General features: G+C 36.6%; 1 protein-coding gene across 1 annotated transcript; it reads left to right on the forward strand.

Annotated features, from left to right (window-relative positions):
* ING3 (inhibitor of growth family member 3) lies at positions 1-25,772 on the forward strand. Its single transcript, XM_043872165.1, has 12 exons — positions 1-160; positions 406-477; positions 3,159-3,259; positions 5,270-5,335; positions 14,622-14,718; positions 16,644-16,715; positions 17,471-17,590; positions 17,844-18,001; positions 18,593-18,786; positions 20,566-20,758; positions 21,758-21,796; positions 23,322-25,772. Exons 1-12 carry the CDS (start codon positions 133-135, stop codon positions 23,436-23,438), a joined length of 1,257 nt encoding a protein of 418 aa, XP_043728100.1. The 5' UTR covers positions 1-132; the 3' UTR covers positions 23,439-25,772.
* Positions 25,773-26,278: the final 506 nt, after the last annotated feature.

Genomic DNA, 26,278 nt, shown 5'->3' on the forward strand with positions numbered 1-26,278 from the left:
TTTTTTTTTCCGCCGGAGCCGAGCGGGTGCTGCTAGCGGAGGCGCCATATTGGAAGGGACAAAACTCCGGCGACAGCGAGTGACACAAATAAGCCCCTGGACCCCCTCGCTCCCCCAGCTCTAAGGGCCGCGATGTTGTACCTAGAGGACTATCTGGAAAGTGAGTGGGCGGCACTGGCTGGCCCGTCCGGGCTGCCTGCGGGCGGGTGAGGGCGGGAGTAGACCGGCTGGCGGGATGGCGGGAGGGAGGGGGAGGAGGGGGATGTTTCTTTCTCACGGTAACTGGCAGCCTCGTTGTGGGCTGCGGGCTCTTTCGACCCCCCTCGACGCACGCACTCACGCAGTGACGTAAGCGCGTATTTTCGCCGTTGGCCCCGCCCCTCTGACGGACTCTCCCTTTGACAGTGATTGAGCAGCTTCCAATGGACCTGAGGGACCGCTTCACCGAGATGCGCGAGATGGACCTGCAGGTGCAGAGTAAGTCGGCGCGTTTGCCCTTGTTCGCTGCGCGCGTTCAGTGACAGACTTACGTGCCATCGACGTCAGCGGCTCTGCTGTTTGGCTCTCCTCCGGCTCATTCGCTAGTACAGAAGGAGTTGTCAAAAAGAACTGGCAATGCCAAATCTTGCCTCTTCTGTCTACCACACTACTTTTCTCCTGACTTTTACAAGAGAAGGTGGCATTAGAGCATATATGCTCCTTTCTCGAATTTGGGACTGTGCAATAAAAGTTTCTGTACTTTCTTTGAGAATGTAGATACGATTTAGTGCACATCGGCATAAATGTTGCGAAGATTTTGACTTGAGACTTTATGTGTAGAACATAGATTTCAGCATTTATATTTTTGTTAAAGTTCATGCTAGGCAAAATTCAAGAGCGGACAACACATAGAAGCACAGGTTATGTAGTTCTTTAGAGATCGTGGTGAACTTGGAATGTCTCATTTGAAAAGTTACACGATAAAGGATGCATTCTCAACAGTCGAACAGTATGATAGTTTATCAGTCAAAATGGGAAAGGAAATAAAATTTTACAGTAAAGCTTCTTGTCTGCTGTAGCAAAATTTTTTATTTTTCTTTCGGTTATAGCTTGGTAGTCTGCATACTTTTCCCCTAAAATAACCTTGCTGTTTCACAGAGCAGTATTTATATGATCATGTTTTTGATTTAGAGAGAGTAAGAATAAATAACTTTAGAGGTAACATGGTAAATACAAGGCAGAATTTTGAAACACAAAAACAGTGCTCAGTACCCTTGTAGTCCATCATGCTGTGAAAGAACCTCACACACCTTGTCCCTTTGTGAAATGAGTATAATACAGCTGATCCAGCTGTCTTGTAGAGATACTATATTAAAAATTAGGAATGTGAAGTGAATTATGTGATACGTAATTAAAATGTATAATCCAGTGTACTTTGTTGGCTGTGTGTCACTCCTTTCGGTTTGGAGAAGTGTACGTACTCCTTAACTGTTTGAGGGCTGTTCCTGCAGAAGACATTTCTTGATCCCATGTGTTCTGGCTGTGTTTAGACCATACATAGAATTAGGATTGAGGTAAATTTCTTGTGCTGACAGATTTTCTTAGAAAAGTATGGTTAGGGGAAGATCTGGGTTTTGGGGGTGTGATAGGCAGGAAAGGAGTATCAGGGAAAGCAATCAGAGCACAGAATATTCCAGAGTGGGATTCTTGAGGTCGATAAGAACCTGTCCCCGCACTTCTCTCCCACTGCTGCACACACTTCCATACCCATTGATCATGACTGTTCTTTTCTCAGCCTCCTGTTGGTTTTATGTGGTACATAATGCAAGGTGATACATCATGGAAGTCACCTGTTCACATTTTGGTGTAGAAGTCTGAATTCTGTATTTCTTCACCTTGCTCACAAAATTCCTTTTAATGTAATTGAAATACTAAATATTTGCTAAAGTAGGATTTTCTACAGGATGGAGCATAGTCATCAGGTAGATCTGAGTTCATTTTAGGGCTTTACTGGCTTAATTCATTGGCCTTGACCACATTACCACTTCTGAGGGATTTTTACTGTCTTGAGGATTAAAAGAAATACACATAAATTAAAATGTTTATTACCTGATACTAAGTGGGCATTCAATAAAGGGTAGTTGTTATTTTGTACTTTATATCACAAATGTTAAGTTCTCTAACAATTTCGACTTGGTTGTATAAATCAGAGTTTTTTTTAAACTTGCATTTTTTACAATAATTAGAATTGTCTAAATTTAATAGGTATTATGAGTTAACAAAAGATACCTCTTTGTAAGGTAAGAGGTGCACTATTATGTACTGCAGATCTCCCAAACAATATAGTAAAAAGTTTTCCTCAATTTACACAGCAACAAAATCCCTTTTATTTTTCCTCTTTTAGCATAGAAATGACTGTTCTTAGCACACATTTCAGAAAAAACTTAACTCAGATAAATAATATTTATATGTGGTGCTTAATGGTATATAGCAAAAGGTTAAAACCTTTTTATCACATTTTCTTATTGAAAGAAAAGTGAGGATTATCTAGTAGTACTTTCAATAAGAAATTGTGTTTGGGCACATCTGCCTGACTTAATACCATTAGTTTGTGAACTCCAAGCCTGTACTAGTCAACAACTATGGGATGGAATCTGTCTACATTTGCTGACTACTTTGACTATCGGGAACAGTTTTGGAGTTACAAAAATAAATTTTCATTAGGGGAAAATTATAACTTTTACTAAGGTAATTAGTAAATTATATTACATTTATAAATATATTTATAAAGTATACTTATATTATTAGAGTATATATTTATAGTACATTTATATTAGTGTATAACATGTATTTATTATTACATAAAGCATATTTATATTATTACAACATGACATTTAAATTACAGACCAAGTAAAAAAATGTATGTGATCAGATATTTTACAAAATAAATTGCAAAAATAAATTGTCAGCAGGGAAAGTTATAACTTTTCTTTACAAAGATAATTAAGATATGTTTATTTATTTATTTTATTAGAATGTGACATATTTAAGTTACAGACCAAGTGAAAGAGTGTATGTAGTCAGATATTTTCATATCATATCTTTCTTCACATCAAAGCATGTATATTCAGTATATGAGTTTGGTCATCTAAGTATGAAATGTTTTTATTATGTCCTAGATGCAATGGATCAGCTAGAACAAAGAGTCAGTGAATTCTTCATGAATGCAAAGAAAAATAAGCCAGAGTGGCGAGAAGAACAAATGGCATCCATCAAAAAGGTGTGTCCAACACTCTGGATGATTTATCTGTAAATACTGAAACTCTCCGAGGAGGATAGGGGATTCCCAGGAGGCACGGTGGTAAAGAATCCACCTGCCCGTGCAGGAGACTTAAGAGACTCGGACTTCATCCTGGGTCAGGGAGATCCCCTGCAATAGGAAATGGCAACCTGCTCCAGTATTCTAGCCTGAAAAACTTCGTGGACAGAGGAGCCTGGCAGGCTACAGTCTACAGGGTCACAAAAGACTGAACACGACTTTCAGCAGTTAAAAATTGGATATGACTAAGCAACTCAGCACAGCGCAGCTGAGGAAGATATTTTAATATTAAATAGTTTGGGGGATATCAAAATAAGGGAAAGTTATCAATAGCTCTTTAGAATTTTAACATGACTTACAAAATTAAAAATGATTCATTACATTTTAGAGCTTCAGGTGTAGGAACTTTTAAACATTGAAGCATTTTGGTAATTTAGAAAAGTATTTCAATAATTAGTGACTAATTAGAGAGTTACAAAACCATTGAAAAAGTAAATTTTTTTTGTTTTAATTTGTTTTGTTCTAGTTACAGGTAATTAAAGTTCCCTTGTCTTAAGATCTGTTGGGTCAGCCAAAAAGCTCATTCAGTTTTCCATAAAATGTTATGGAAAAACTCAAATGACCTTTTTGACCAACTCAATATAGTGTCTTCCAATTTGGGCAATAGACTGGGATGAAAATTAGCAACCTTGAAGCGTATTTCATATATTGCTAAGTACCTAGGTTGGTGGAATCATAGGAGAACAGAATCCTGACAAGTTTTGTAGTACCTACAGCTCCCTTCCAGATTAGAATGGGTAGCAGCTCTCCTCTCAAGGTTTGCTTTAAAGATATGATCTAGTTAATTTGGGGACTTATTGGAAGAACTGTTTACAAGCCCTGGGTTTGGTCATGACTCTGCAGTTTGACTTTGTGACGTGGGACATGTCCTTTAATATCTCAGTAATAATGGCTCCCTTACCCCTAACCTTCATAGAATTTTTCAAGAATCAACTGAGAAAGAAATTTGGAAACTACTTGTGTTATTTATTTACCAGATGGAGGGAATATTATTTCTGTTAGGAACAAAAACTTGAGAATCTTTTATAGAATTAACCCTGACTTGCAGGATACCTGGAGGCCCAAGTGTGTGTGAGTATAGACATCACACATATACATCCTAAAGTCATTCATCATCCCTTTTTCCTACTAGGTTTTTGGTGTAGCACAGCTTGGATATACCCTAAAAACTCTTTGACACTTCATGGAAATTCATAGAACTTAAGAAAAAGTAGTTTGCTTTATATTGGGGAGAATTGATACCTAGCTTAAAATGAGAGTTACAGAACAACTGAAGACAATGGATATGCAGGTCATAAACAACTTTCAGTAGTTGCTTATAATAAAGTTTAAAAATGGAGGAGTGTAAATATTCTTTACAAATTAGATGAATCCTAAATAACATTTATTTTTAAAGAAAAAGAATTAATCATTGGTTCACATAATTTTTACTAGTATAGCTAGACTTGGATGGTGTTTTTTGGCTATCTCTTGTCTAGGAATTCTAAACATCTTCCTTTAATCCTTGGTTGTTGTCTAAAATTTCTAATCCTATCCCATCCCCACCCTGTCCCTAACTGGATTTTTATGGCTCTTGTATAATGTGTGTTCCTGAATGCTTAGTCACTCAGTCATGTCTGACTCTTTAGAACCCCATGGACTGTCGACCAGGTTCCTCTGTCCATGGGATTCTCCAAGCAAGGATAATGGAGTAGGTAACTATTCTCTTTTCCAGGGGATCATCCCAATGCAAGGACTGAACCTGGGTCTCCCTCATTGCAGGTTGATTCTTTAACATCTGAGCCACCAGGGAAGCCCTGTAATGACTGACAGTGATAACAAGCCATGATAATGAAAATGCAGTTACAGGTCCTGGATACACAGATTTTTAAATCATTAATTTGTTCCTAAAACGTGAATGTTTTTATTCAGGATTACTATAAAGCTTTGGAAGATGCAGATGAGAAGGTTCAGTTGGCAAACCAGATATATGACTTGGTAAGTAAAAATTAATAGTCATAACTATTTGAATTATGGATTATGTTTTAAATGGTGTTGACTTAAATGTAATAGGAAGGACAGACTCAACTGAATTATTGCTCTTGTGATCCCATTTAACTTCAGAGTTTACTGTCCACTTTTTGGTTTCTTTGTGGACGAGAGAAAGTCCACAGTCAGTAAATGAAGAACCTTACATTTAGCCATATCTACGTCACTGTAAGATTGTAGCTGATGTTAGGCTTTTTTTGTATTAAAATAGGTGTTTAACTTTATTTACTGATTTTTATCTTAAGGTAGTGTGTTTACTTGCGTGATAAATGAGATTGTTTCTGTGGCAGAACACACCTAAGGGGATTGTGCTGACAGTTCTTGGTAGTCTGATTAAAATGAAGAAGGGACTTATTTGAATCTGTTAATAGATAGATCAACTGTCTATTAAGTGATAACCAGTAGGTAGTACTCAAAAACTGGCACAGGTGGCAAAACTGGGAAATACAAGATTAAGTAAACTTTAAAATTTTTTTTTCTTTTTTTAACAGTAGCGGCAGCACTTCTTAATGATTGAAATCACTAAGAAGATAGATATATGCACTATTTCTCAGGTTGCTATAATTATAGTCTTTTTTTTTTTTTTTAAACATACAGCATCTCCCAAAGTTTATGTTTTAGGAAATGCTCTTTTTTGGTTCTGCCTCAAAGCAAGTTAAAGCTGGAGACAAATGCTCCCTTTTGATTTGCTTTAGCATATTGATTCATATCTTATTTTTGTAGTCTTGTCTGGGTACAGTTTTTTTATTGAACGGGTACATGTTAATATAGGTGTCATTGGTGAGCAAGACACAGATAAAAGGTACATACCCCATATGCTATGCATTGTGAGTGCTATACTGGAAAGCATATGTTGTGTAAAGCCACAGAAAATGGTTAATTGCTTTTATATAGTGAAAATATTTTAATGGCTGTAAAGACGTAGGCTCTTTTGTTCATATAGTTACTCTAAAAACAGTTTCATGAAAGATGCTGCCTAAAGACAGGTAGAGTCGGCTGGTGGCTTGATTTATGGTGGAATGAAACCCAAATAAAGTTCTTAATTGTTTTGGTCTTGAATTAAGTCTATAAACATAGAGAAAGACATTTATATTTGAATACAAGGCTAATTTGTTTAGTATCATTCTTCCTCACATATAGTAACTAGTTGTCAATCTTTATTTAGAAACTACCTGCCTTATAAATCATATAGCTCTTTGGTTCTAATCTTTCATTTCTATTTTATTTTACTACTTTTACACCCTTATTAAAAGTATTTCATGCATTTAGAAAAAGTATATATAACAAACATATGCTTTTTAAATGTGTGTGTATCCATTTCTTGTTTACAAACCTCATTGTTCACCGACCCTGTACTTGGTGTAATGGAGTTTTATGTAGGTACAGTGGAGGAATGGAGAGTAAATGTTATAAATGCTCCTGTCCTCAAGGTGCCTATTACCTACTTGGGAAGACATGCCCACAGTAAAATGGAGAGCCTGTTATAGAAACATGTTAACAAATAAAGATGAATACATTTGGATATTAAGGGGATCTGGTAAAGATTGAACTAAATCAAGCGGAGTTACTGTTGGCTTCTTAGAGGGTATGAGATGAGTTTTGAACAGAATTTATATAGAGCCTCAGGCGCCTGGATTCAGCATAGTATTGAGGGGAAAGCATTTCACTCAGAAGTCATGGAAAAACATAGAATGAAAATAAAAGTTAGGAGTTTTATGAGGGAGATGGATTATTTAGGCTAGAGATTGAAGTAATAAAAAGTGATGTAACAAAGTGAATGCAATGTAATGAATGTGTTAAAAACCAAGGACCTGTAATGGACTCATGCAGATGTGAATTCAGCTACTTCACTGACAGCAAGAATTTGGAAAAGTGACATAATCCTGGAACTTCAGTTTCCTTATCTGTAAAATCACAGTATTGATTTGTGCCTTCCAGGATGATTGGATCAATCGCTCTCTGACTTTCTTTCTCTCTTTCAACAGAGAGAGATAGAAATACAGAGACAGATACAGGTACATCTGTATACATATATACATATATCTAAATGTTCAAGCTGGTTTTAGAAAAGGCAGAGGAACCAGAGATCAAATTGCCAATATCTGCTGGATCATCGAAAAAGCAAGAGAGTTCCAGAAAAACATCTATTTCTGCTTTATTGACTATGCCAAAGCCTTCGACTGTGTGGATCACAATAAACTGTGGAAAATTCTGAAAGAGATGGGAATACCAGACCACCTGACCTGCCTCTTGAGAAACCTGTATGCAGGTCAGGAAGCAACAGTTAGAACTGGGCATTGAACAACAGACTGGTTCTAAATAGGAAAAGGAGTACGTCAAGGCTGTATATTGTCACCCAGCTTATTTAACTTATATGCAGAGTACATCATGAGAAACGCTGGGCTGGAAGAAGCACAAGCTGGAATCAAGATTGCCGGAAGAAATATCAATAACCTCAGATATGCAGATGACACCACCCTTATGGCTGAGAGTGAAGAGGAACTAAAAAGCCTCTTGATGAAAGTGAAAGAGGAGAGTGAAAAAGTTGGCTTATAGCTTAACATTCAGAAAACTAAGATGATGGCATCTGGTCCCATCACCTCATGGGAAATAGATGAGGAGACAGTGGAAACAGTGTCAAACTTTATTTTTTGGGGCTCCAAAATCACTGCGGATGGTGACTGCAGCCATGAAATTAAAAGACGCTTACTCCTTGGAAGGAAAGTTATGACCAACCTAGATAACATATTAAAAAGCAGAGACATTACTTTGCCAACAAAGGTCCGTCTGGTCAAGGCTATGGTTTTTACAGTGGTCAGGTATGGATGTGAGAGTTGGACTGTAAAGAAAGCTGAGCACTGAAGAATTGATGCTTTTGAACTGTGGTGTTGGAGAAGACTCTTGAGAGTCCCTTGGACTGCAAGGAGATCCAGCCAGTCCATCCTGAAGGAGATCAGTCCTGGGGGTTCATTGGAAGGACTGATGCTGAAGCTGAAACTCCAGTACTTTGGCCACCTCATGGGAAGAGTTGACTCATTGGAAAAGACCCTGATGCTGGGAGGGACTGGGGGCAGGAGGAGAAGGGGACGACAGAGGATGAGATGGCTGGATGGCATCATCGACTCGATGGGCATGAGTTTGAGTCAACTCCGGGAGTTGGTGATGGACAGGGAGGCCTGGCATGCTGCGATTCATGGGGTTGCAAAGAGTCGGACGCGACTGAGCGACTGAACTGAACTGAACTGTCTCTATATCTTACCTGTATCTATCTACACACACACACACACTCACACACACACCCCACACCCACCCACCTCATGGCTTGGCAGATAGTAGACCCTCACTCTTTAATAAACTCGCTTCATCTCATTTCTCTAACAGAGTTTTCTACTTTCCTGAAGCCACTGCATCCCTTTCAGCTCTGCCAAGTTAAACCTGTTTTTCCCCCATTCCCTCATGATTTATTTCTAAGACTGCCTTTTGTCTTTACTCTCTCCTGCGTCTGTCCCTTCCTTTCTCTCTCCTCTCCTTTCATTTACTTCCCCCCCTTCTTTCTCCTTGCGTCTCATTAAATACTCGAGTGCTAGTCCAGGTGACCATGGTATCCTTGTTATATAAGCCATCCTTCAAAAAAAAAAAAAAAAAAAATAAGCCATCCTTCTTGAGATTTTATGTTAATTCATCATCCTCCCACCTTCGTGGCCTTTCTCAGTCTCCTTGGGTATTGCTCAGGGTGGTTGGTGTTGGGAAGGGGTCTGTCCTTGACCTTTATTGCTTGTTACCCTGTTCTCTTGGTTCTCTTGTAGAGGTAATTTCCCCTCATCTTCATCCCCAGCTCCAGAGGTTGATGAGACCAAACGCCACACCGTAAAGCATTGTTCTGTCAAATGCCAGTTTTCCTCTCCTCCCCACCCCCGGCTCACCACCCAAGCTGAGAAACATTTTTCCATTACTTTTCCACGTGAACACTTGGTTTTAGCAATTATACCATAATTATTCTTCAAGTCCAAACGTCTCCTCTGAGTCTCTTCATCTTATCTGAGAATTGCTAGGCCCTGGAAGTCATCGTATTAAGAGTTAGCTCTTAGCTTCTTGTTTTACTTCTGTCACTAACATCATTTCTCATGAATAAATAATTATTAAAATGTTAAAAATCAATTATGCACTTTCATTAAATTCCTATCGCATTTAGCATATGGAATGTTAGAGTACTCTGTGCTGCAGAGGTGAGTGGACAGGATATAGTATAAGTGTCAAAATACAATGATTTTTATTTATAGATCCTTTACCAAATAAACAGTGGTACTTCTGTCTGTAAGTTCTACATAGTGGGAGAGTATAACTTTCATTCATTCAGCAAATATTCATAGATGTCCAGATATGAGTGGTCACTGGTGCAGAATGGGCAGTAATGATATAGTTGGGCAGTGAATAGGGCAAACTATTACATAAAAATTATTGGAGACTTTGCGAAGTGCTATAAAGGAATAAACATTGTGGAAAGAAGGGGAAAGAGTGAATAACCAGGGGAGGCTATGAAGAGTCTGCTCATCAGGATAAGCATAGTCCTAAGGAGGTGACCTCTGAGGTAGTACTTGGAAGAACCAGCTATGTGACAAGCTTAAGGAAGAACATTTCAAGCAGATGATGGACCAAGTGCAGTGTCTTAGGTGGAAAAGGCTCTGACAGATTAAACCAGGACCGAGGCCAGTGTGGGTGGTGTGTCATGAAAAAGAAGAAGAGTGGTGTGAGAGGGACACGCAGAACCCAGCACTCGCAGGGCTTAAAGCCAGTGGAGCAGTGTTCTTAGTTTCAGGGCAGTGGGAGGCCAGTGAGGGATTTTAAACTGAGGCATGGAATACACTTTAGAGAAGATTGTATGTATGGCTTTGCCTAAGCATATTATTATTATGACAGTGTAAAGTAAGCAGGTATTATTTTTACAGATTTTAAGATACAGCATTTGAGTATAGTTAATTGTGTTTGATATTGCCTCTCAATGTTTTCTATAGCACAGTATTTAATTGTATTCTTTTCCATTAAAATAGTCTATTTACTTTTAAAACCAGTAGTAAATTTTTTTATTCCTGTGACCAGCACTATACTACCTCATTTATTAAGGAAAAACAAAAGAGACCACATAAATATCCACAAATGAAGAAATTTTGAAATTAGACGTTTATTGAAACAAATGAAGACTTTAAGTAGGCTTAGTGAAATTTGACTAACAGACCAAAAAAAAAAAAAAAACTATCTTATTAAAACAATTTCCTTCTAGAATCCTGATACTCATAGTCATTAAACACTTTTTTGTGTTCCTCAGCCAGATGTCACTGTCATAAGGCCGTGTTAGATTACAATACCTAATAAAGGTGATTTATATATACTGTGATAAAGCTTGAGCTTTTTGTGAATGCCTGAATGGTTTTAGCAGCCTCTTACATTGCTAAATACCCTTGAACTTGCTCCTTTTTTATATCCTGGTTTATTCCTCAGATGATTATATTTCAGGCCCACATTTTACCTATAAATTTGAGAATTCCTCATCTGATACTCTAATTAAGGAAATATATTATGTGAGCTTGACCTTTTGATTTGTCTCCTATCCTTATTGTCTTTTAGGAGAATGATTAGATGTAGTTTATGTGCTAAGGCCTTAAGTATTTGATTCACCCTAAAGATGGATCAAATTTTTATCCAGTTTAAATATAATTCAGAATGTGCAGAATCATTTTCCTGATTGATCATCAGAGAAATAATTTGCCATCATTTCCTTTCTTCCGCAGTTTACCCTCCTTATTCACTATTACGCGATCTCTTCATGAATAGAAATTTCTCTCTTATTGCCATGGTTTTCAACTTAGAACATTGTAGACTGAGTGCTCATTGGGAAGGGGCAGCTCAGCATCTAACTTTCAGAATCTGTCAGTGTTGGAAGCCGTAAAATCATGGAAAGACTTTTAAGAAGCTATATTTAGTTCAGTTTGAGTCCATCAGGTGACACATTTTGAAATTTGAATATTGGAAAACTGGGAGAGACAAGAGAGAAAGGCTAAAAGATTACAGCTCTATGCAAAAATAATTAAAGGCTGAGGATTTGTTTGTTTCATGCAGAGGCCAAGTGTGACTTAAATGTTTTTGTGAACTTAAATATGTTGAAAAATAATCTTGACAGAATTTCCTTTGTCTCTGAAAAGGTCAGAAGGATAGTGCATTTAAAGAGGCTATGCTTTGGGGTTGTAAGATATGATTTAGGGTTGTAGAATAAGGAAACGTCTGTGGCTATCGTTTATTGACATTTACTGGGGAACAAATCAATAATTAGGCTTTGTGGTCAGCCTCGTGTTAGAAACCTATGGTTAATGGAAAGTTTCTCAATTGGCTCAGGTACCCTGTTTACGACTGTAAATCAATCTTAGCCATCTTATGGCTAAGATGGAATAACTTAGATTCTGATTTGCCTCACACCTGTTATGGTGATCAGCTCGGATTGGTGCTTTACCTGTTCAGAGTCATGTGTGGGTTTGGCCACAATGTTTGTTTGGATATTTCCAAACGGTGATACAGGAAAACCTGAAATGAACTTTTTGACCAACCCAATAGGTAGTAATAGCTTTCAGTCACGTTCAGTTCAACTCTTGCTATGACTGTTCAATACTGTTTTAAATATTCTGGTGCTTTACAGCTAAAGTTAAATCTTGTGATCTGCTTCCTTTCCAGCTTCAAATTTGATTTAGTACAGCAGTGGTGAATCAAATAAAAAGAATTCTCATCGTCTGATAATTGCTTATAATAGTAGTCAGTTCATAGTCTTTTTTAATCCACCAGGAGGTAGGTCATGATTGGAAGCTATCTTACAAAACTCCCCATCATGGTGTGGTTGAGGCTTTTCTGTCTTTCTTTTAATTATGAATTTGGTTTTTTGCGTTATTAATTCTTTGGGTCCCATTGCTTTTTCTGAGCTATCTAATATTGGGAATTCCATCGTTATTTCCATATTTTCAGGTATAATAAACCTTACTAGTACTGTCTTTAATATAATTAAGTGGCTCTTAAAAGCAGAGATGGAATGGGTTAGGGAGGTATGTGTCCTTTCTTCATTTCACCCCAATCCCACCCTTCCAACTGAAATGCTAACACTTGTCTTCTGTATTGTCTACACCTATGTGGGCCTCACCTCTCTATACTGTCTACACCTGTGACAAAAATGCTTTTTGTCTTTGTGTCTCTATACATTCTTTAGTTCTTTAATTATTACGCCTTCCTTCCACCTATTTGAAGACAGTCCATTCTTCACCAATTTATTCATAGCTCCTTTATGCTTACAAGATCCCAACATTATGTTTTTTCTTTATGTGTGACTTCTGACCCTTTGTTTTCTTTTTGTTACATCTAGGAGACTTTATTTATTTGTTTATATCACTATGTTAAAAATCTTACGTAAATCTTGATTTGTCAGTTAAGTGTTAATTCCTGTGAAGGCAGGGAGTCTCTCCTTCTTCAGGTATTGTCCATTTACCCAGCGCCATGCACACAAAGGAACTCAGTATTTATTAGTAGTATAGTCGTAGGTGAGAAAAGTGGTGGAGTGTTTTCATCGCATTAAGTAGACTTGGAATTTAAGCATGAGTATTTTTTCTGATTTCCCTTGAGATTAAATTTTGACAATGTAAGAGATATTCTTGAAGAAGAGGTCTGTGTTCAACACTTTACTATTGAAAGGGTGGTTCCATTAAAGGATGCTCAGTTACCTGCAGGTTCTTTGAATAGGAGCATGTGTCTATAATATATGACCCTATAGGATTTTAAATATTGTAATTAACAGCTGTTACCAAGCTCTGAAAAATAACATGTGTGTGAAGATGGAAGGAAAATTTAGCTTTGAATTATTGAAAAGTCACAAACCAGCATCCCAATGATTGCTGTTAATATACAAAATATAAATAATAAGACAATATTTTTGTGTTTTTTCTATTTGAATTGTATTACTTTCAGTTAAGAAATTGGCTCCTGCATGTGGAAATTCAGAAGGCAATGTTAGGTATAAACAGTGAAGCACAATTTATTACAAACAGATCAGAGTTAAGTCTTGTTTCTGTAATGCATTAGCTATTGAATTTGCAGGTGTTGCTTAACCTTTCTGAGCCTAGTTTCTTCACTTATGAAATGGAGACATTACTAGCCTACCTCAAAAGATTTGAGGAAGGACTGGAAAACATAGTCCTTTTAATGCACCAAACACCCGCAGATTGTCTCTTGGTATTCTTCTTCCCTACCCCCACACTTAGATACATGTTATTTCATTGAAAGTTTTACCTATTTTTTTTGCCCTCTGATGTATTGGAGACATTTTGATATTTGTAAGAAAGTTACTCTTAATTATGACAGTGATTAAGAGGGACATTAGAATTTGGAAAAAAGGTATTGCTAATAATATGACATGAATATTTTTCAAGACTTTGGTTTTTTTTTTTTTTTTTTTTGGTTTGACTTCAAAGCAGTAAATTTGAAAAAGTATCAAGATATTTAATATTAAGCTTAAAAAAATACATGAAGACTTGTTGCTAGTTTGACGTATTATAAAATCTTTGGAAATCAGTCCAAAGATTTCTAGGTGAATGAGAATATACAATTTTGCCACCTTAACCGAGTACGACGGTATTTCAATAAAACCATTTAGACCAAGATTTTTGTGGAATGGAGCTTTCTGGCTAAAAACCCCTTTTGTTCCAACCCTTTACATAAATGTTTACAAGTATAATGGTCTGCTTTCCTGCCTTAGAGAAATGTATGTGTAAAGTATAGGAGGTTCTTTGTTTGTAGACTGAGGATCTTTCATTCCTTACATAAGTAACAGTTACTATGGTCTGGCAGTGTGGATGGTCTTATTAAAAGGAGGAGGAGATTAGGCTGAAAGTAATCCCAGGGCATATATGAAAAGTTTCCTGTGCCACCCACCCCTCATCTTTGCTTATGTTTCATAGCCTACTTCCTCCAAACATTTTCTGACAAATTGCCATTCTGGTTTCTTAAAATTTATACAAGGAGACTTGGGAGGTATTTAGCCTAGCAACCTCATTTTATAGAATAAACACCTGTAGTGTAGGTTAATTGAGTTGCTCAAGGATTCAAAGCAGATGCACTAAAAGAAGTAAAGATTTAGGCTTCGTCATTAAACTGACACTTTAATATTGTCCCCAAATATGGTAGTTATCTTTGATCTTCTTTGAAACAGGTAGATCGACACTTGAGAAAGCTGGATCAGGAACTGGCTAAATTTAAAATGGAACTGGAAGCTGATAATGCTGGGATTACAGAGATATTAGAGAGGCGTAAGTAAAATTTACAATTTTCCATCACCATTGGACAATACATGTGCACATCACCAAGGAGACACTGGTTCCACAGAGACTTCTCAGATCCTGCTTCTAGGTGGATGGTGGCACCTGGGTGGGATCACTTGGTACCCAGCAGTTGGACTGTTTGGGTTATGGATACTTGGAGAAATTATATATCATCCACTCACTCTGTATGATGATAACATATTAAATCATTTTCTTTTTTTGATAATGTACATATGCCAGTAAGATGAATGGTAGGAGCAAAGATTTAAAGAAATGCAACCATCTTAGAAACAAGTCAGTCATCTGGCATTACATGGGTTGTTTAGGCACTTAAATGTTGAGGAAAGTGGTTATTTTTTGTTCTTAAGAACTGCCTTAAAGCTTTGCCTCAATTGTGTTACTAAGAAAGATTTTAATGAGTTCTTCAGCGCCTCCTCTTTTTCTTGAAGAAGGCTTTCCTAAACTTCTCTTCCAGTAAGAAGCCGTTTTCATGTTTCTCTGCAATGCATGTGCACATCACCGAGGAGATGCTGGTTCTGCAGAGACTTCTCAGATCCTGCTCCGTGGTGGAGAGAGGCACCTGGGTGGGATCACTTGGTCCCCAGCAGTTGGACTGTTTGGACTTGATCTCCTGCTGTTATTTACTCTTATCATTCCTAGGGTTTAACTCAGGAGATTTCCCCAAAATGGAGACATGAGCTCTGTTTCTTGAACAAATTTAGCTCTTCCAACCTAAATAGACAGTGTCCATAAAAGCAGATGGTGCCATGGTAAGCCCTGAGTAGGCACTCACTAAATGTTAGTTGAATCAAGTCAGTATTATGGCCGATTTCTAGTATAATTTAACTAAAGGTTCAGGCATCTCTTTTCTTGGTGCATTTCAGTAGCAAGAACATATACCTGTTTCTACACATGGATGAAAGGTTTCTTTAGAGTGTTAGGTTACATATGTCTATTCATATACTCTTTACAGGTCAGCTAGGGCAGCAACCACACATGAATCCATCTTGGTACAATAGTTGCATTTTTATATTCAAAAATAGGTCCATCACTTTAGATGATTATCTAATTTATTTGTGATACTTTCATTCCAGGGGAATCCTATCTGAGGGTGATAAGTATCTTGAGACAAAATGTTTTATTTTCTTGAAATGCTGATAATAGCTGTGAGTAGCAGTAAATCCATGCCTATTCAGTACCTCAGGGAGGTTAATGAAGGAGGTTGTGTCCTCTGTAAGGACACAAACATATGAAAGTCTTCAGATCAAGTTATGAAAACTGCTCCACCCTGTGCCCTGCCATAATTTCATCTGAAGGGACCAAGATAAACTGAGGACATTTCTTTAAAAGTATTTTAAAGCTTGGAGGTTGAGATTCTATGTATCACTTTTCACAAGCAAAATCCCTAACTTCTTTTAGAAGTCTTTACATTCTATATCATTTTAACTATCAAAGAATTTTCTTTCCTATAGTAATGTCCCATCGCCTGATACTTTAGGATCTCCCATTAAAAGGTCTTCAACTCAGTTAATGCTAGGTTGTTTTTCAGGTCTCATCAGTGATGAAATAATAACATCCATTCGTCTGCTTATGTGATACCAAATGTGGTGAATTCCTTAACCAGACATTAGCATGCCATGACCCATTTTGTACTTAAAGGTGAATGTTAAAAAATGGATTACTTATTGTTTAGAAAGAGGATGAGATTGGCGCAGGGTAAAATTGGCAGTGATGACCCTCTAATGTGTTTGACTAAAATGGTACAGGCATAGGCATCAGAGCTTGCTGGTCCTCTGCTGGTTAAGGGTCCACAGTCCTGTAGTTGATTGATGTGTAAAGTTCTGTGGTGACATCTCATGGCAGTGTATCTCTGTGCTTCTCTCTCATTTTTTGTGTGTTTTTTTTTTTTTTAGGATCTCTGGAATTAGACACTCCTTCACAGCCAGTGAACAATCACCATGCTCACTCACATACTCCAGTGGAGAGTAAGTTTGATTTAGGAGAGCTAAAATCTTAAAAACAATTACAAATTCATTGTATCATCTATATATTCTCTTTCATTAGCTCTGCACAACCAATTGAGAAACAGATATCCTCCCCTTTCTTTTATCTTGTGAGATACAGTTTTTCATTGCAACTACTGGCAGATTTATCTTCTTCATTTGGGAAGAGCATATTTAATTTGGGAACAGGTAGTCTGTTTTCCCTGGCTTTCTCAAAGGAAGAATGTGTGGTACTAACAGCAGTGTATGCTCTCTAGATACAAATAACCTGACTCTCTCTACGGAGTGTTCTTTTTCATCCTTTCTCAAGCGCTTAGCCTACTGTTGGCTTACAATAAAGTCTCAAATGGTTGAGTTAGTGAGTAAATGAGTGGTTTAGTCAGATGCTAGCTGACTAGATTGACTGTATTGATGCCTTTTTTTGACAAATCAATTTGATACGAAAGAAAGGTTGATTGAAAAATATTTTAAATTGTAGGTAATGTTTTGAAGAAAAGTTCTCTCATGTTATATATGAAACCACTATGCATCATGGCTTACTTCACTGCTTTGCTACTGAAGTTTTTGAAATGTCTGAGCAGTCAGCTGTTAATAAGACATGTGGCACAAAGAGTTCTGTTTCTTTTGTCTTCTCAGAAAACATAGTGTTGTTTTGGTTTATAACCAGATGAATGTATTATGCCTTGCCCATAGTTCTCTAAAATTTAAAAACACATGAATTCTTTATTTATATTCAGAAAGGAAATATAACCCAACCTCTCACCATACGACAACAGATCATTTACCTGAAAAGAAGTTTAAATCTGAAGCTCTTTTATCTACCTTAACATCAGATGCCTCTAAGGAAAATACTCTAGGTAAGTTTATTATCTTAAATGTGATTGTTTTCTTTTTTTGGTTTTTATTAAAATAAAGGGGAATGACAGCATTTAAGGTTAATTATACAGATTCTTTACCTGGGTAGAGTCTACCATAAGAAGAAAGAAGAAAAAAATGTGACGTGAAATTTTAAATTTAATGATTATATCTGTGTTGAGAAATAATATGCTTTAAGATTACTAACATTTTGTTCTGTCTAACCATTTTCATTCCTTCTTTAACTCTACACAGGTTGTCGAAATAATAATTCCACGGCCGCTTCCAACAACGCTTACAATGTGAATTCCTCCCAACCTCTGGCATCCTATAATATTGGCTCCTTATCTTCAGGAACTGGTGCAGGGGCAATTACCATGGCAGCAGCTCAAGCAGTTCAAGCTACAGCTCAGGTAAAAAAGAAAAGGTTTGGAAACAGAATGTTAAGTTTTGTCTGAATCCTTGGCAGACTCTAGTAGAAATAACTTGATGTGAACAAAAAGAGTTTTCTTGCATTGTATAGTTTCATTTTTAATCCTAGTTTTATGATAGCTGATGTTTAAAGAAATAAATATGCAGAAATTTGATAGTGAAAACTAAAAAATAGATTCATACAATCTTGTATAGATCGCTTCTCAGAGTAATTGCTTAGGACACACATTTTCCTGACTTAAGTCACAGCTCCTGCTGGGACAATACTTTATTCTTTCTTCCAGTTCCAGGGCTTTCTCTGTAGCCTCAGAACTTAGGTTGCCTTGAGTTTGTTCACATCTGTGCTGGCTATCTATATTCCAAATTGAGTTACCCATCCTGTAAGTTAACCTCATAACTGGGTAAAAACTGATCCTAAATCTTTATGTAAAATACCTTAAATTACAATGATGAACATAATGGTTTAAAACAAAATAATATTAGATAAGCCAAAATAATGCTGTAAATAGTAAGACAAAAGAAAATATGCATATTTATATGTATTAATAATATCAGTGACTGCCTTTTTTAAGATGAAAGAGGGACGAAGAACATCAAGTTTAAAGGCCAGTTATGAAGCATTTAAGAATAATGACTTTCAGCTGGGAAAAGAGTTTTCCATGCCCCGGGAAGCCGCTGGCTATCCTTCATCGTCAGCGCTCATGACTACATTAACACAGAACGCCAGCTCATCAACAGCTGACTCAAGGAGTGGGAGAAAGAGCAAGTAAGTTTTATTGTTAGAGTAGTTCATACCTTTACTGAGTGTGCAGACTACCTAGCATCCAGCTGGACTTCCGTGTAGTAAACAGAGGCAGCTTCCCAAATGGCTCAGTGGTAAAGAATCTGCCTGCCAAACAGGAGACCTGGGTTCAATCCCTGGGTCGGGAGAAAGATCCACTGGAGTTGTAAATGCAACCCACTCCAGTATTCTTGCCTGGGAAATCCCGTGGACAGAGGAGCCTGGCAGACTATAGCTATGGGGTCACAAAGAGTCAGGCACGACTCAGCACACACACACACACACACACACACACACGCAGACACACACACACGCACGCACGCACGCATATATATATAATGGGTCAGGATGAACTCTGGGGAGGTGGGAAGACAACATGACATTTCCTTCACACTGACTTACATTGAAAGAGGTAAAGTCCTTAAAAAGTTCTAAGAAACCTTAATTTTTCTAAAGTCTTAAATTGGGGTTATTAATAGATGACCTCTCATTACTTTCTTTTGTTCATTAAGATAAACCATTTAATGAAACCTTTTCTAACTTGTAACCCCTTATTCCATCATGTGTTTTCTGGTCTTCATTTTAATTAAAAACAATTTGTCTTTGTCCTTGGTATTATGTCTCCTAAATTGAAATTATGAAAATATTGCTAGATTTTGTAGATATGATTCTTAGCATGATTGTATGAACTTATACATGTGAAAGGGGCTTCGCAGGTGGCGCTAGTGGTAAAGAACCTGCCTGCCAGTGCAAGAGACATAAGAGACGCGTGGGTTCAATCCCTGGTTCCAGAAGATCCCCTGGAGGAGGGCATGGCTATCCACTCCAGTATTCTTGCCTGGAGAAGCCCACGGACAGAGGAGCCTGGCGGGCTACAGTCCATAGGGTCATAAAGAATCAGACACGACTGAAATGACTTAGCACACATATGAAAACTTAATAGCATTTGGCACCATCTTTCCAAAGTACCTGCATGTGTTAGGTCTTCATATATAATGAAAGTTCAATTGCTAGTCCAAAAGAATTATATCATAATTGTATCAATTTATTTTTAAATACATTTTCTGTCAGTAAATGATCTATTTTCTGTGTTCCTGTGCTTTCTGTGGATGAATCTCTAAAAGAGTGATCAATGTAGAATTACCACAAAAGTGCTAAATATGTTAAAAATTCATTCAGTGACCCAAATTTATCATAACTGCTGATGATAAAGTTTCATATTTTAAAAACTTAATAGCATATGTATAATGGTGAATTTCTTGTGAATTTTAACACACTCTGCTTCATGTTCTACACAGGTGAATATTCCCATATCAGTTGATGGTTATCATTTTCATTAAATGCTTAGGTGTATTTGTATTTTTGATTCTGATCAAGAGTATTCAGTTTGCTAAAAAATACAAAGAATGTCTGTATGGAAGCCACAACTAATTCTTAAAATTATTGCCTACTGTTTAAATCAGTGGTAAGAAGTGACAGATTAAAAGTTTATTCTAAAAACTTTGAAGTGTTTTAAAAGAATTTCCTTTGGATATCTTTGTTTTCCAGAAGACAAGAAAATCTGAAACAAAAATAAGCTATTATGGAAAATGTTACTCTTTTTGCTCTAAACGGTTGTGCTTTTAAATCCATTTATCAGATGGCTTGAGGGTTAAAGAGTATTTTCTATGTTTACTGTTATTTCATTTCATGCCATTAATTAGAAGTTATTCTCAATTAAGTTCTTCTGGATGCTGAAAAATAAAACTGATACTGCTTTTTCAGAAACAACAACAAGTCTTCAAGCCAACAGTCATCATCTTCTTCCTCCTCTTCCTCCTTATCATCATGTTCTTCATCCTCAACTGTTGTACAGGAAATTTCCCAACAAACAACAGTAGTACCAGAATCTGATTCCAACAGTCAGGTTGATTGGACTTATGACCCAAATGAACCACGATACTGCATTTGTAATCAGGTAAAAGTCTGACATGTCTATAAAAGCATAATCTGAATAAAATAGGAAAAGACCTGTTTCATTTTTTTAGTGTTCTTTTTACTCCAGTAAAATACCTTTGGTTTTTTATTATATCCTCCTCCTGCTTCTGATAAAAAGACATGTTCATGATGACTGCAAAACCGTCCCAAGAAGACCATTGTAAACTGTCTTCTGGGATGCTTGGTGGAAATGATGAATGAGATTTCTATGAATACTGTGTCGCACTCTCTGATCCCTCTCATTTTGTGCTCTTCGGAGTGCTAAGATTTTCTGTCAGAGTATAGAACCACTTAATATATTGCACAGTGGAATTCTTTTCCTCTGCACATCTAGAAATAGATAAATACCAAAAAAGGAAAGCCAGGGAAGTCCTTATGTCTTTAATTACAGGTAGGTTGTTCTACCTTATGAGGACATAAATAAGGCTGAGTATTAAACAAAATCTAAAATACATTTAGCTGCTATGTGAGAGACCCATCTTACTTCTTGTCCTTGTGAGTTGGTATCCACATACTCTCCAGCTAGTGATGAACAGCAAAAAGAAAAACGAGAAATGACATGTAATAAAACATAATTTAAAAGTTTCAATAAAATGGACTACTGACTGCAAAACTATATATGACCTAACATAACCCAAGAAAAAGTGAAAAAAAAAAGCCCAAACTTTATGTCAATAACCAAGAAAGAAACTTAAAATCTTTATTAAAGGAACCACTCAAAAAATTGACTCCTTTGTCAAGGTAGTTTATAGAACAAGTGACTTTCAAAAAGCATGTAATTTCTGTTTTATTCTGTACAACCCAAAAATCTTTCAGAAAAAAAACCCGATAAACTATATAAAGCTACATGCCTCGTTTCTTAATTCAGTTGTATATTGTGTATTTCCCTCTATTTTCTTTATAGTATCATAAACAATTATTTGAATTTAGGTGCTTGTTATATAGTCATAATAAAAATATTTAATTTTCTTTTAACTAGGTATCCTATGGTGAGATGGTGGGCTGTGATAACCAAGATGTAAGTATTAAATTTTTCTACTTAGGAGCGAAAAAACAGGTCTCACGTTATTACTGGAATGTATATTTTTTGTTTAGTGTGTCTCTCAGTCTAAGGAAACAGGTTTGCAGTTATGCTAATTATATTAAGGCTGGAATATTCCTCCCCCAAATAAGATAGTGTCCCTTAATGTGTTCCCTATTTTAACTTTTTTAAAGATAATTTTATGGTTTTATGTGCAGATTACATTTCTCAAAAGGCATCAGGTTGTATGAAAATTAGAAACACCCTTTTCCCCTTTTGCCAAAGAATTTTGTGTCTGCTAGGGTTTGGTTCTCTTATCACAATGAAGAATTGGAACTTTAGAACAATACTTTCTTTCAGGAGAAATGATGCAAAGGTGAGGGCTCTGATGTGGCTGATTGTCTGCCCATTAGGGTATATTTTCTGCTGTTCTCTGCAGGTGTCAGCCAATAAGAGCCATTTCTGATATTAAAGAATAAGGTTTGGAAGAAAGGAATTCCTATTTATTTTCCTTGAAGCTTATTTTGGGTTAGAGATATGTTTTTCTTGAATACTGAGAATATTTTTGTCTAGTAATTTCCACTCCCTTCTTACTGTCACGCTGCTCAGCTCCCTTTTGTCCATCTTTTCCTCCAGAGAAGTGACAGAAGCCTGAATTCTAAAGGGCAGATCAATAATGTCAGGATCCTAAGGTTGACAATAAGAGTTTACAAATTTTAAAACAATCTGAAGGTTGATCAGGGCTGACACGCAGAAGTGTGTACCTCCCAGACTTCCAGCTCCCCATGACATGGTTCACAGAGAAAAGGCTCTCCTTCCACCTCCCTCTGTAGACCCACTTGTGGGCTGTTCACGATGACTGCGAAACCGCCCCAAGAAGACATTGTAAACTGTCTTCTGGGGTGCTTGGTGGAAAAAACGAATGAGATTTCTATGAATACTGCATTACACTCTCTCTGATCCCTCTCATTTTGTGCTCTTTGGAGTGCTAAGATTTTCTGTCAAAGTATAGAACCACTTAATATATTGCACAGTGGAATTCTTTTCCTCTGCACATCTAGAAATAGATAAATGCCAAAAAAGGAAAGCCAGGGAAATCCTTACGCCTTTAATTCCAAGTAGGTTTTTCTACTTTATGAGGAAATAAATAAGGCCGAGTATTAAACAAAATCTTTAAAATACATTTACCTGCTATGTGAGAGACCCATCTTTACTTCTTGTTCTTGTGAGTTGGTATCCACATACTCTCCAGCTTAACAAAAATTAATGATTTGTGTTCATTATTTTAAGATTATGGGAGTAGATTACATGAAGCTCAGAGTTAACGAAGACGTGTAACTTTTTATGTCTCCATTTCCTCATCTCTGAACCCTACCAGTTGGACTAAATGAGCTATAAAACCATCTCCTAGATGTCTAAGTTCTGTTTCCATCAATCTAATTATGCATATTTAATCTGCTGGGCATGTTTTAACATACTTCCTAATCTTTTACTAAAAACTACTGGCATTTTTGCATTCTAGTGCCCCATAGAATGGTTCCATTATGGATGTGTTGGATTGACAGAAGCCCCCAAAGGAAAATGGTACTGTCCACAGTGCACCGCTGCCATGAAGAGGAGAGGCAGTCGGCACAAATAAGGGAGGCCATTTCGTTTGTGGATGGAAAAAACTTCAACATTTTATATAGGACTTTAAAAAAAGAAGAAGCAGTGCATTTCCAGGCAACCACTTAAAGGATTTACATAGACAATCCTATAAGATCTTGAACTTAAATTTTATGGGTTGTATTTTAATAATGTAAGTAAATTATTTATGCACTCCTGGTGTGCTCCAAATATTATTCCAGTTAGCCTTGGATTATTTCAGTGGCCAACGTATGCAGACATTTGTACTCCTCAACCATTTTCTCCAAGTAATGGGCATTCTATAATGTAGACTTCAAAGAATTCCAACGATGAAGATTTTAAGAAAAGTATTTTATATTCAACAGGTATGTTCTGCTGCATGTACTGTACTCCAGAGCTGTTATGTAACACTGTATATAAATGGTTGCAAAAAAAAAAAGTGCTTCTAAAAAGATAATGGTTTTTTAAATGCCTTTATAATAAGCTTTGTTTCTTTGTGAAACTAAATTCAGCGGGCTGAAGGAAATGGTTCATGTGATAAAGTGGGCTGATGTCCTCTAGAGTACCTGGGTACATAAACAGAAACTCCTGTAGGTAAAAATGAATCTGGGCCATTAGTCCTTATATGTTTCTGCATCCAGACAGAGTGCAGTTCATGAGGGTGGGGGTGGGAGGGCTGAGGGGAAAGGGTGTCAAAGTGATAACATTTTTATACCAAATGTGTTTATTTTTTTGTGCAAGTAATCCTTAAAATTGGAATTGTATTAGGTGTTAAAATAAAGTTTTTAAAAAATTACTTGTATTTATACTTTACACATTTAATAATGAAAATTTCTTAATTCCAACTAACTTCCAGTTTTCATAATCTCAAAAGGACAGAGGCCCAGGACACAGAATGCTGCGTAATCTGTTATGTCTTTAATAATGCTTGGAATTGTGATACAAAAATAAGGAAAAGACATTTTTATGTAAATTTGAAATGCAAATGTATTTTTCTAGAACATCTCCCTGGCTTTTCCTTCAGTCTAAGGGACATGAAAGAAGTCTAATTACAGCAGACTAAATAAAATAATGATTACAGTTGTTTTGACTTGAGGCACTGTGGCCAAAGTGAAGTAGAGAGACCCCTTGGATTGGAGCTTAAAATTCAGTTCTCTTTCTGCTTTTACCACATGTTGGTATGCCAGTTAATTCACTTCTTTAATCACTCTGGCCCTTATTAAACCAGGGTCAGCTTCAGGATGTCTGTAAGCAATCCTGAAAGTTTTATTCTATAGGTGCTATTTACACTAGAAATTTTGCATAGTGGAAGTTTTATTTAAGGTATAATATTGAGTCTGGTCGGTAGAAAAATCCTTAAAACTTTAGAAATACTTATTATGTCATATTTCTTTTATATTGAAATGTACTGGGCCCATCAGATTTATGTTTTAATTAAAACCACTTATGAGCCTCTTAGAACTTATGTAGAAAACTGTAAAATCTATGCAATGCTACCCAAAAGGGTATGGATCAGATAGGGAATTTTCAAGGTCTCTTCCAGCTTCGAGATTCCACAGTTCTGAACTGCTGCAGTCTGATTTTATAACTGGACAGCCCGTAAAACTAAGTTAGGTTCGTTTGTGGGTACTCATGATTTTATGATACTCAGTATTTTCATGGAGATTTTATAAACCCTAAAGAAATAATATATAATGTAGTATTCAACTAGCTTATTAGCATGTTGCCTGGGGATGCTCAGTGGTATTGTTTAATCTTATACATAATGACTTTTCTAAACTCACGGTTTTATAGGAATTGGTTCAAGGAAGAAGCCTTACGTGCAGCCTTATTTTAAGAGAAAGTTCTTGTCAGAGTCAGGAACATCCCTGTTTCCAGCTGCTATAGCTCGTCCCTTCCAGTGTGTGAATTCCACTTGACCAAATCACTCAGAAAAACATTTTGACAAATTTTAAGCTCAAACGTTGAATATTTTGAAGCGTGTATAAAGAAGTAAACCAAAATTTTGTGCAATTATTTAGTAATGGGTGGAACCTGTTAATATCTGAGATCTATATAATGGGCCAAACATGGAACTACCTCATTGAAAAAAAAAATGTGGCCAACTATTAATAATTCTTTGTGACATTTACATCAAGGGGTATATGAGCATTTTTGGTATTATACACATTCAGAATCTTTGTTGTACAAAACTCATGTAACAGTTGGTGGCCTAAGAAAAATCCGAATGTGGGTTCACAGTTTATAGGTGGTGAAAATGGAGGCCTTACTGCTGTGGAGTGTATATTAAAATGTTCATGGTGACACATTTGAAGCAATAAATGGCTTAATGAAATGCCTAAACGAAGCTGAGTGTTTGATAAACGTACAATCATTCCTTTTTAGGGCAGTTCATATTTTTACTCTTTTATCCTTCAAAGCAAATTCCACATATTTTAGATTTTTAACCATCTTTGTTTTGTACAATGTTAGTGCCCTTTGTCCTTAGACCTCAGCAATAGTCTTCTTGACGTAATGAATTATTTTAGACTTAGAAAAACAAATGTCTAATATACCATAAGGGGTAAGATTCTCTTTGAATGTGTAGACATTGCAGTGTTTGCCTTCAACTTTCACATTAAAACAAAAATCTTTCAACAGAAGGGTTTTAGGAGAAAAAAGAATATCCTCAAAAATGTTCATTTTTATAATCAAACGTTAAACATTTAGATGTAGAGATTACACAGATGAAGATATTTTTGTGTGTGAGGGGTGTGTGTGTGTGTGTGCATGTGGGTGGGTAGAAGAAGTGGGAAGGGTGGACATGTTAATAAGTAATTGCTGTATTTTGGTAAGTGCTATCATTGGACATAC

This window comes from Cervus elaphus, chromosome 18 (assembly GCF_910594005.1).
Source record: "Cervus elaphus chromosome 18, mCerEla1.1, whole genome shotgun sequence".
In the NCBI taxonomy this organism is placed as follows: Eukaryota; Metazoa; Chordata; class Mammalia; order Artiodactyla; family Cervidae; genus Cervus; species Cervus elaphus.

What these genes read in the sequence shown, in the direction of transcription:
- ING3 (XM_043872165.1), top strand. Translation starts at nt 133, where the DNA reads ATGTTGTACCTAGAGGACTATCTGGAAA. An exon ending in CAAACCAGATATATGACTTG is followed by an intron (nt 5,336 to 14,621) that starts GTAAGTAAAAAT and finishes TCTTTGAAACAG; the next exon opens with GTAGATCGACACTTGAGAAA. An exon ending in TGGGCTGTGATAACCAAGAT is followed by an intron (nt 21,797 to 23,321) that starts GTAAGTATTAAA and finishes TTTGCATTCTAG; the next exon opens with TGCCCCATAGAATGGTTCCA.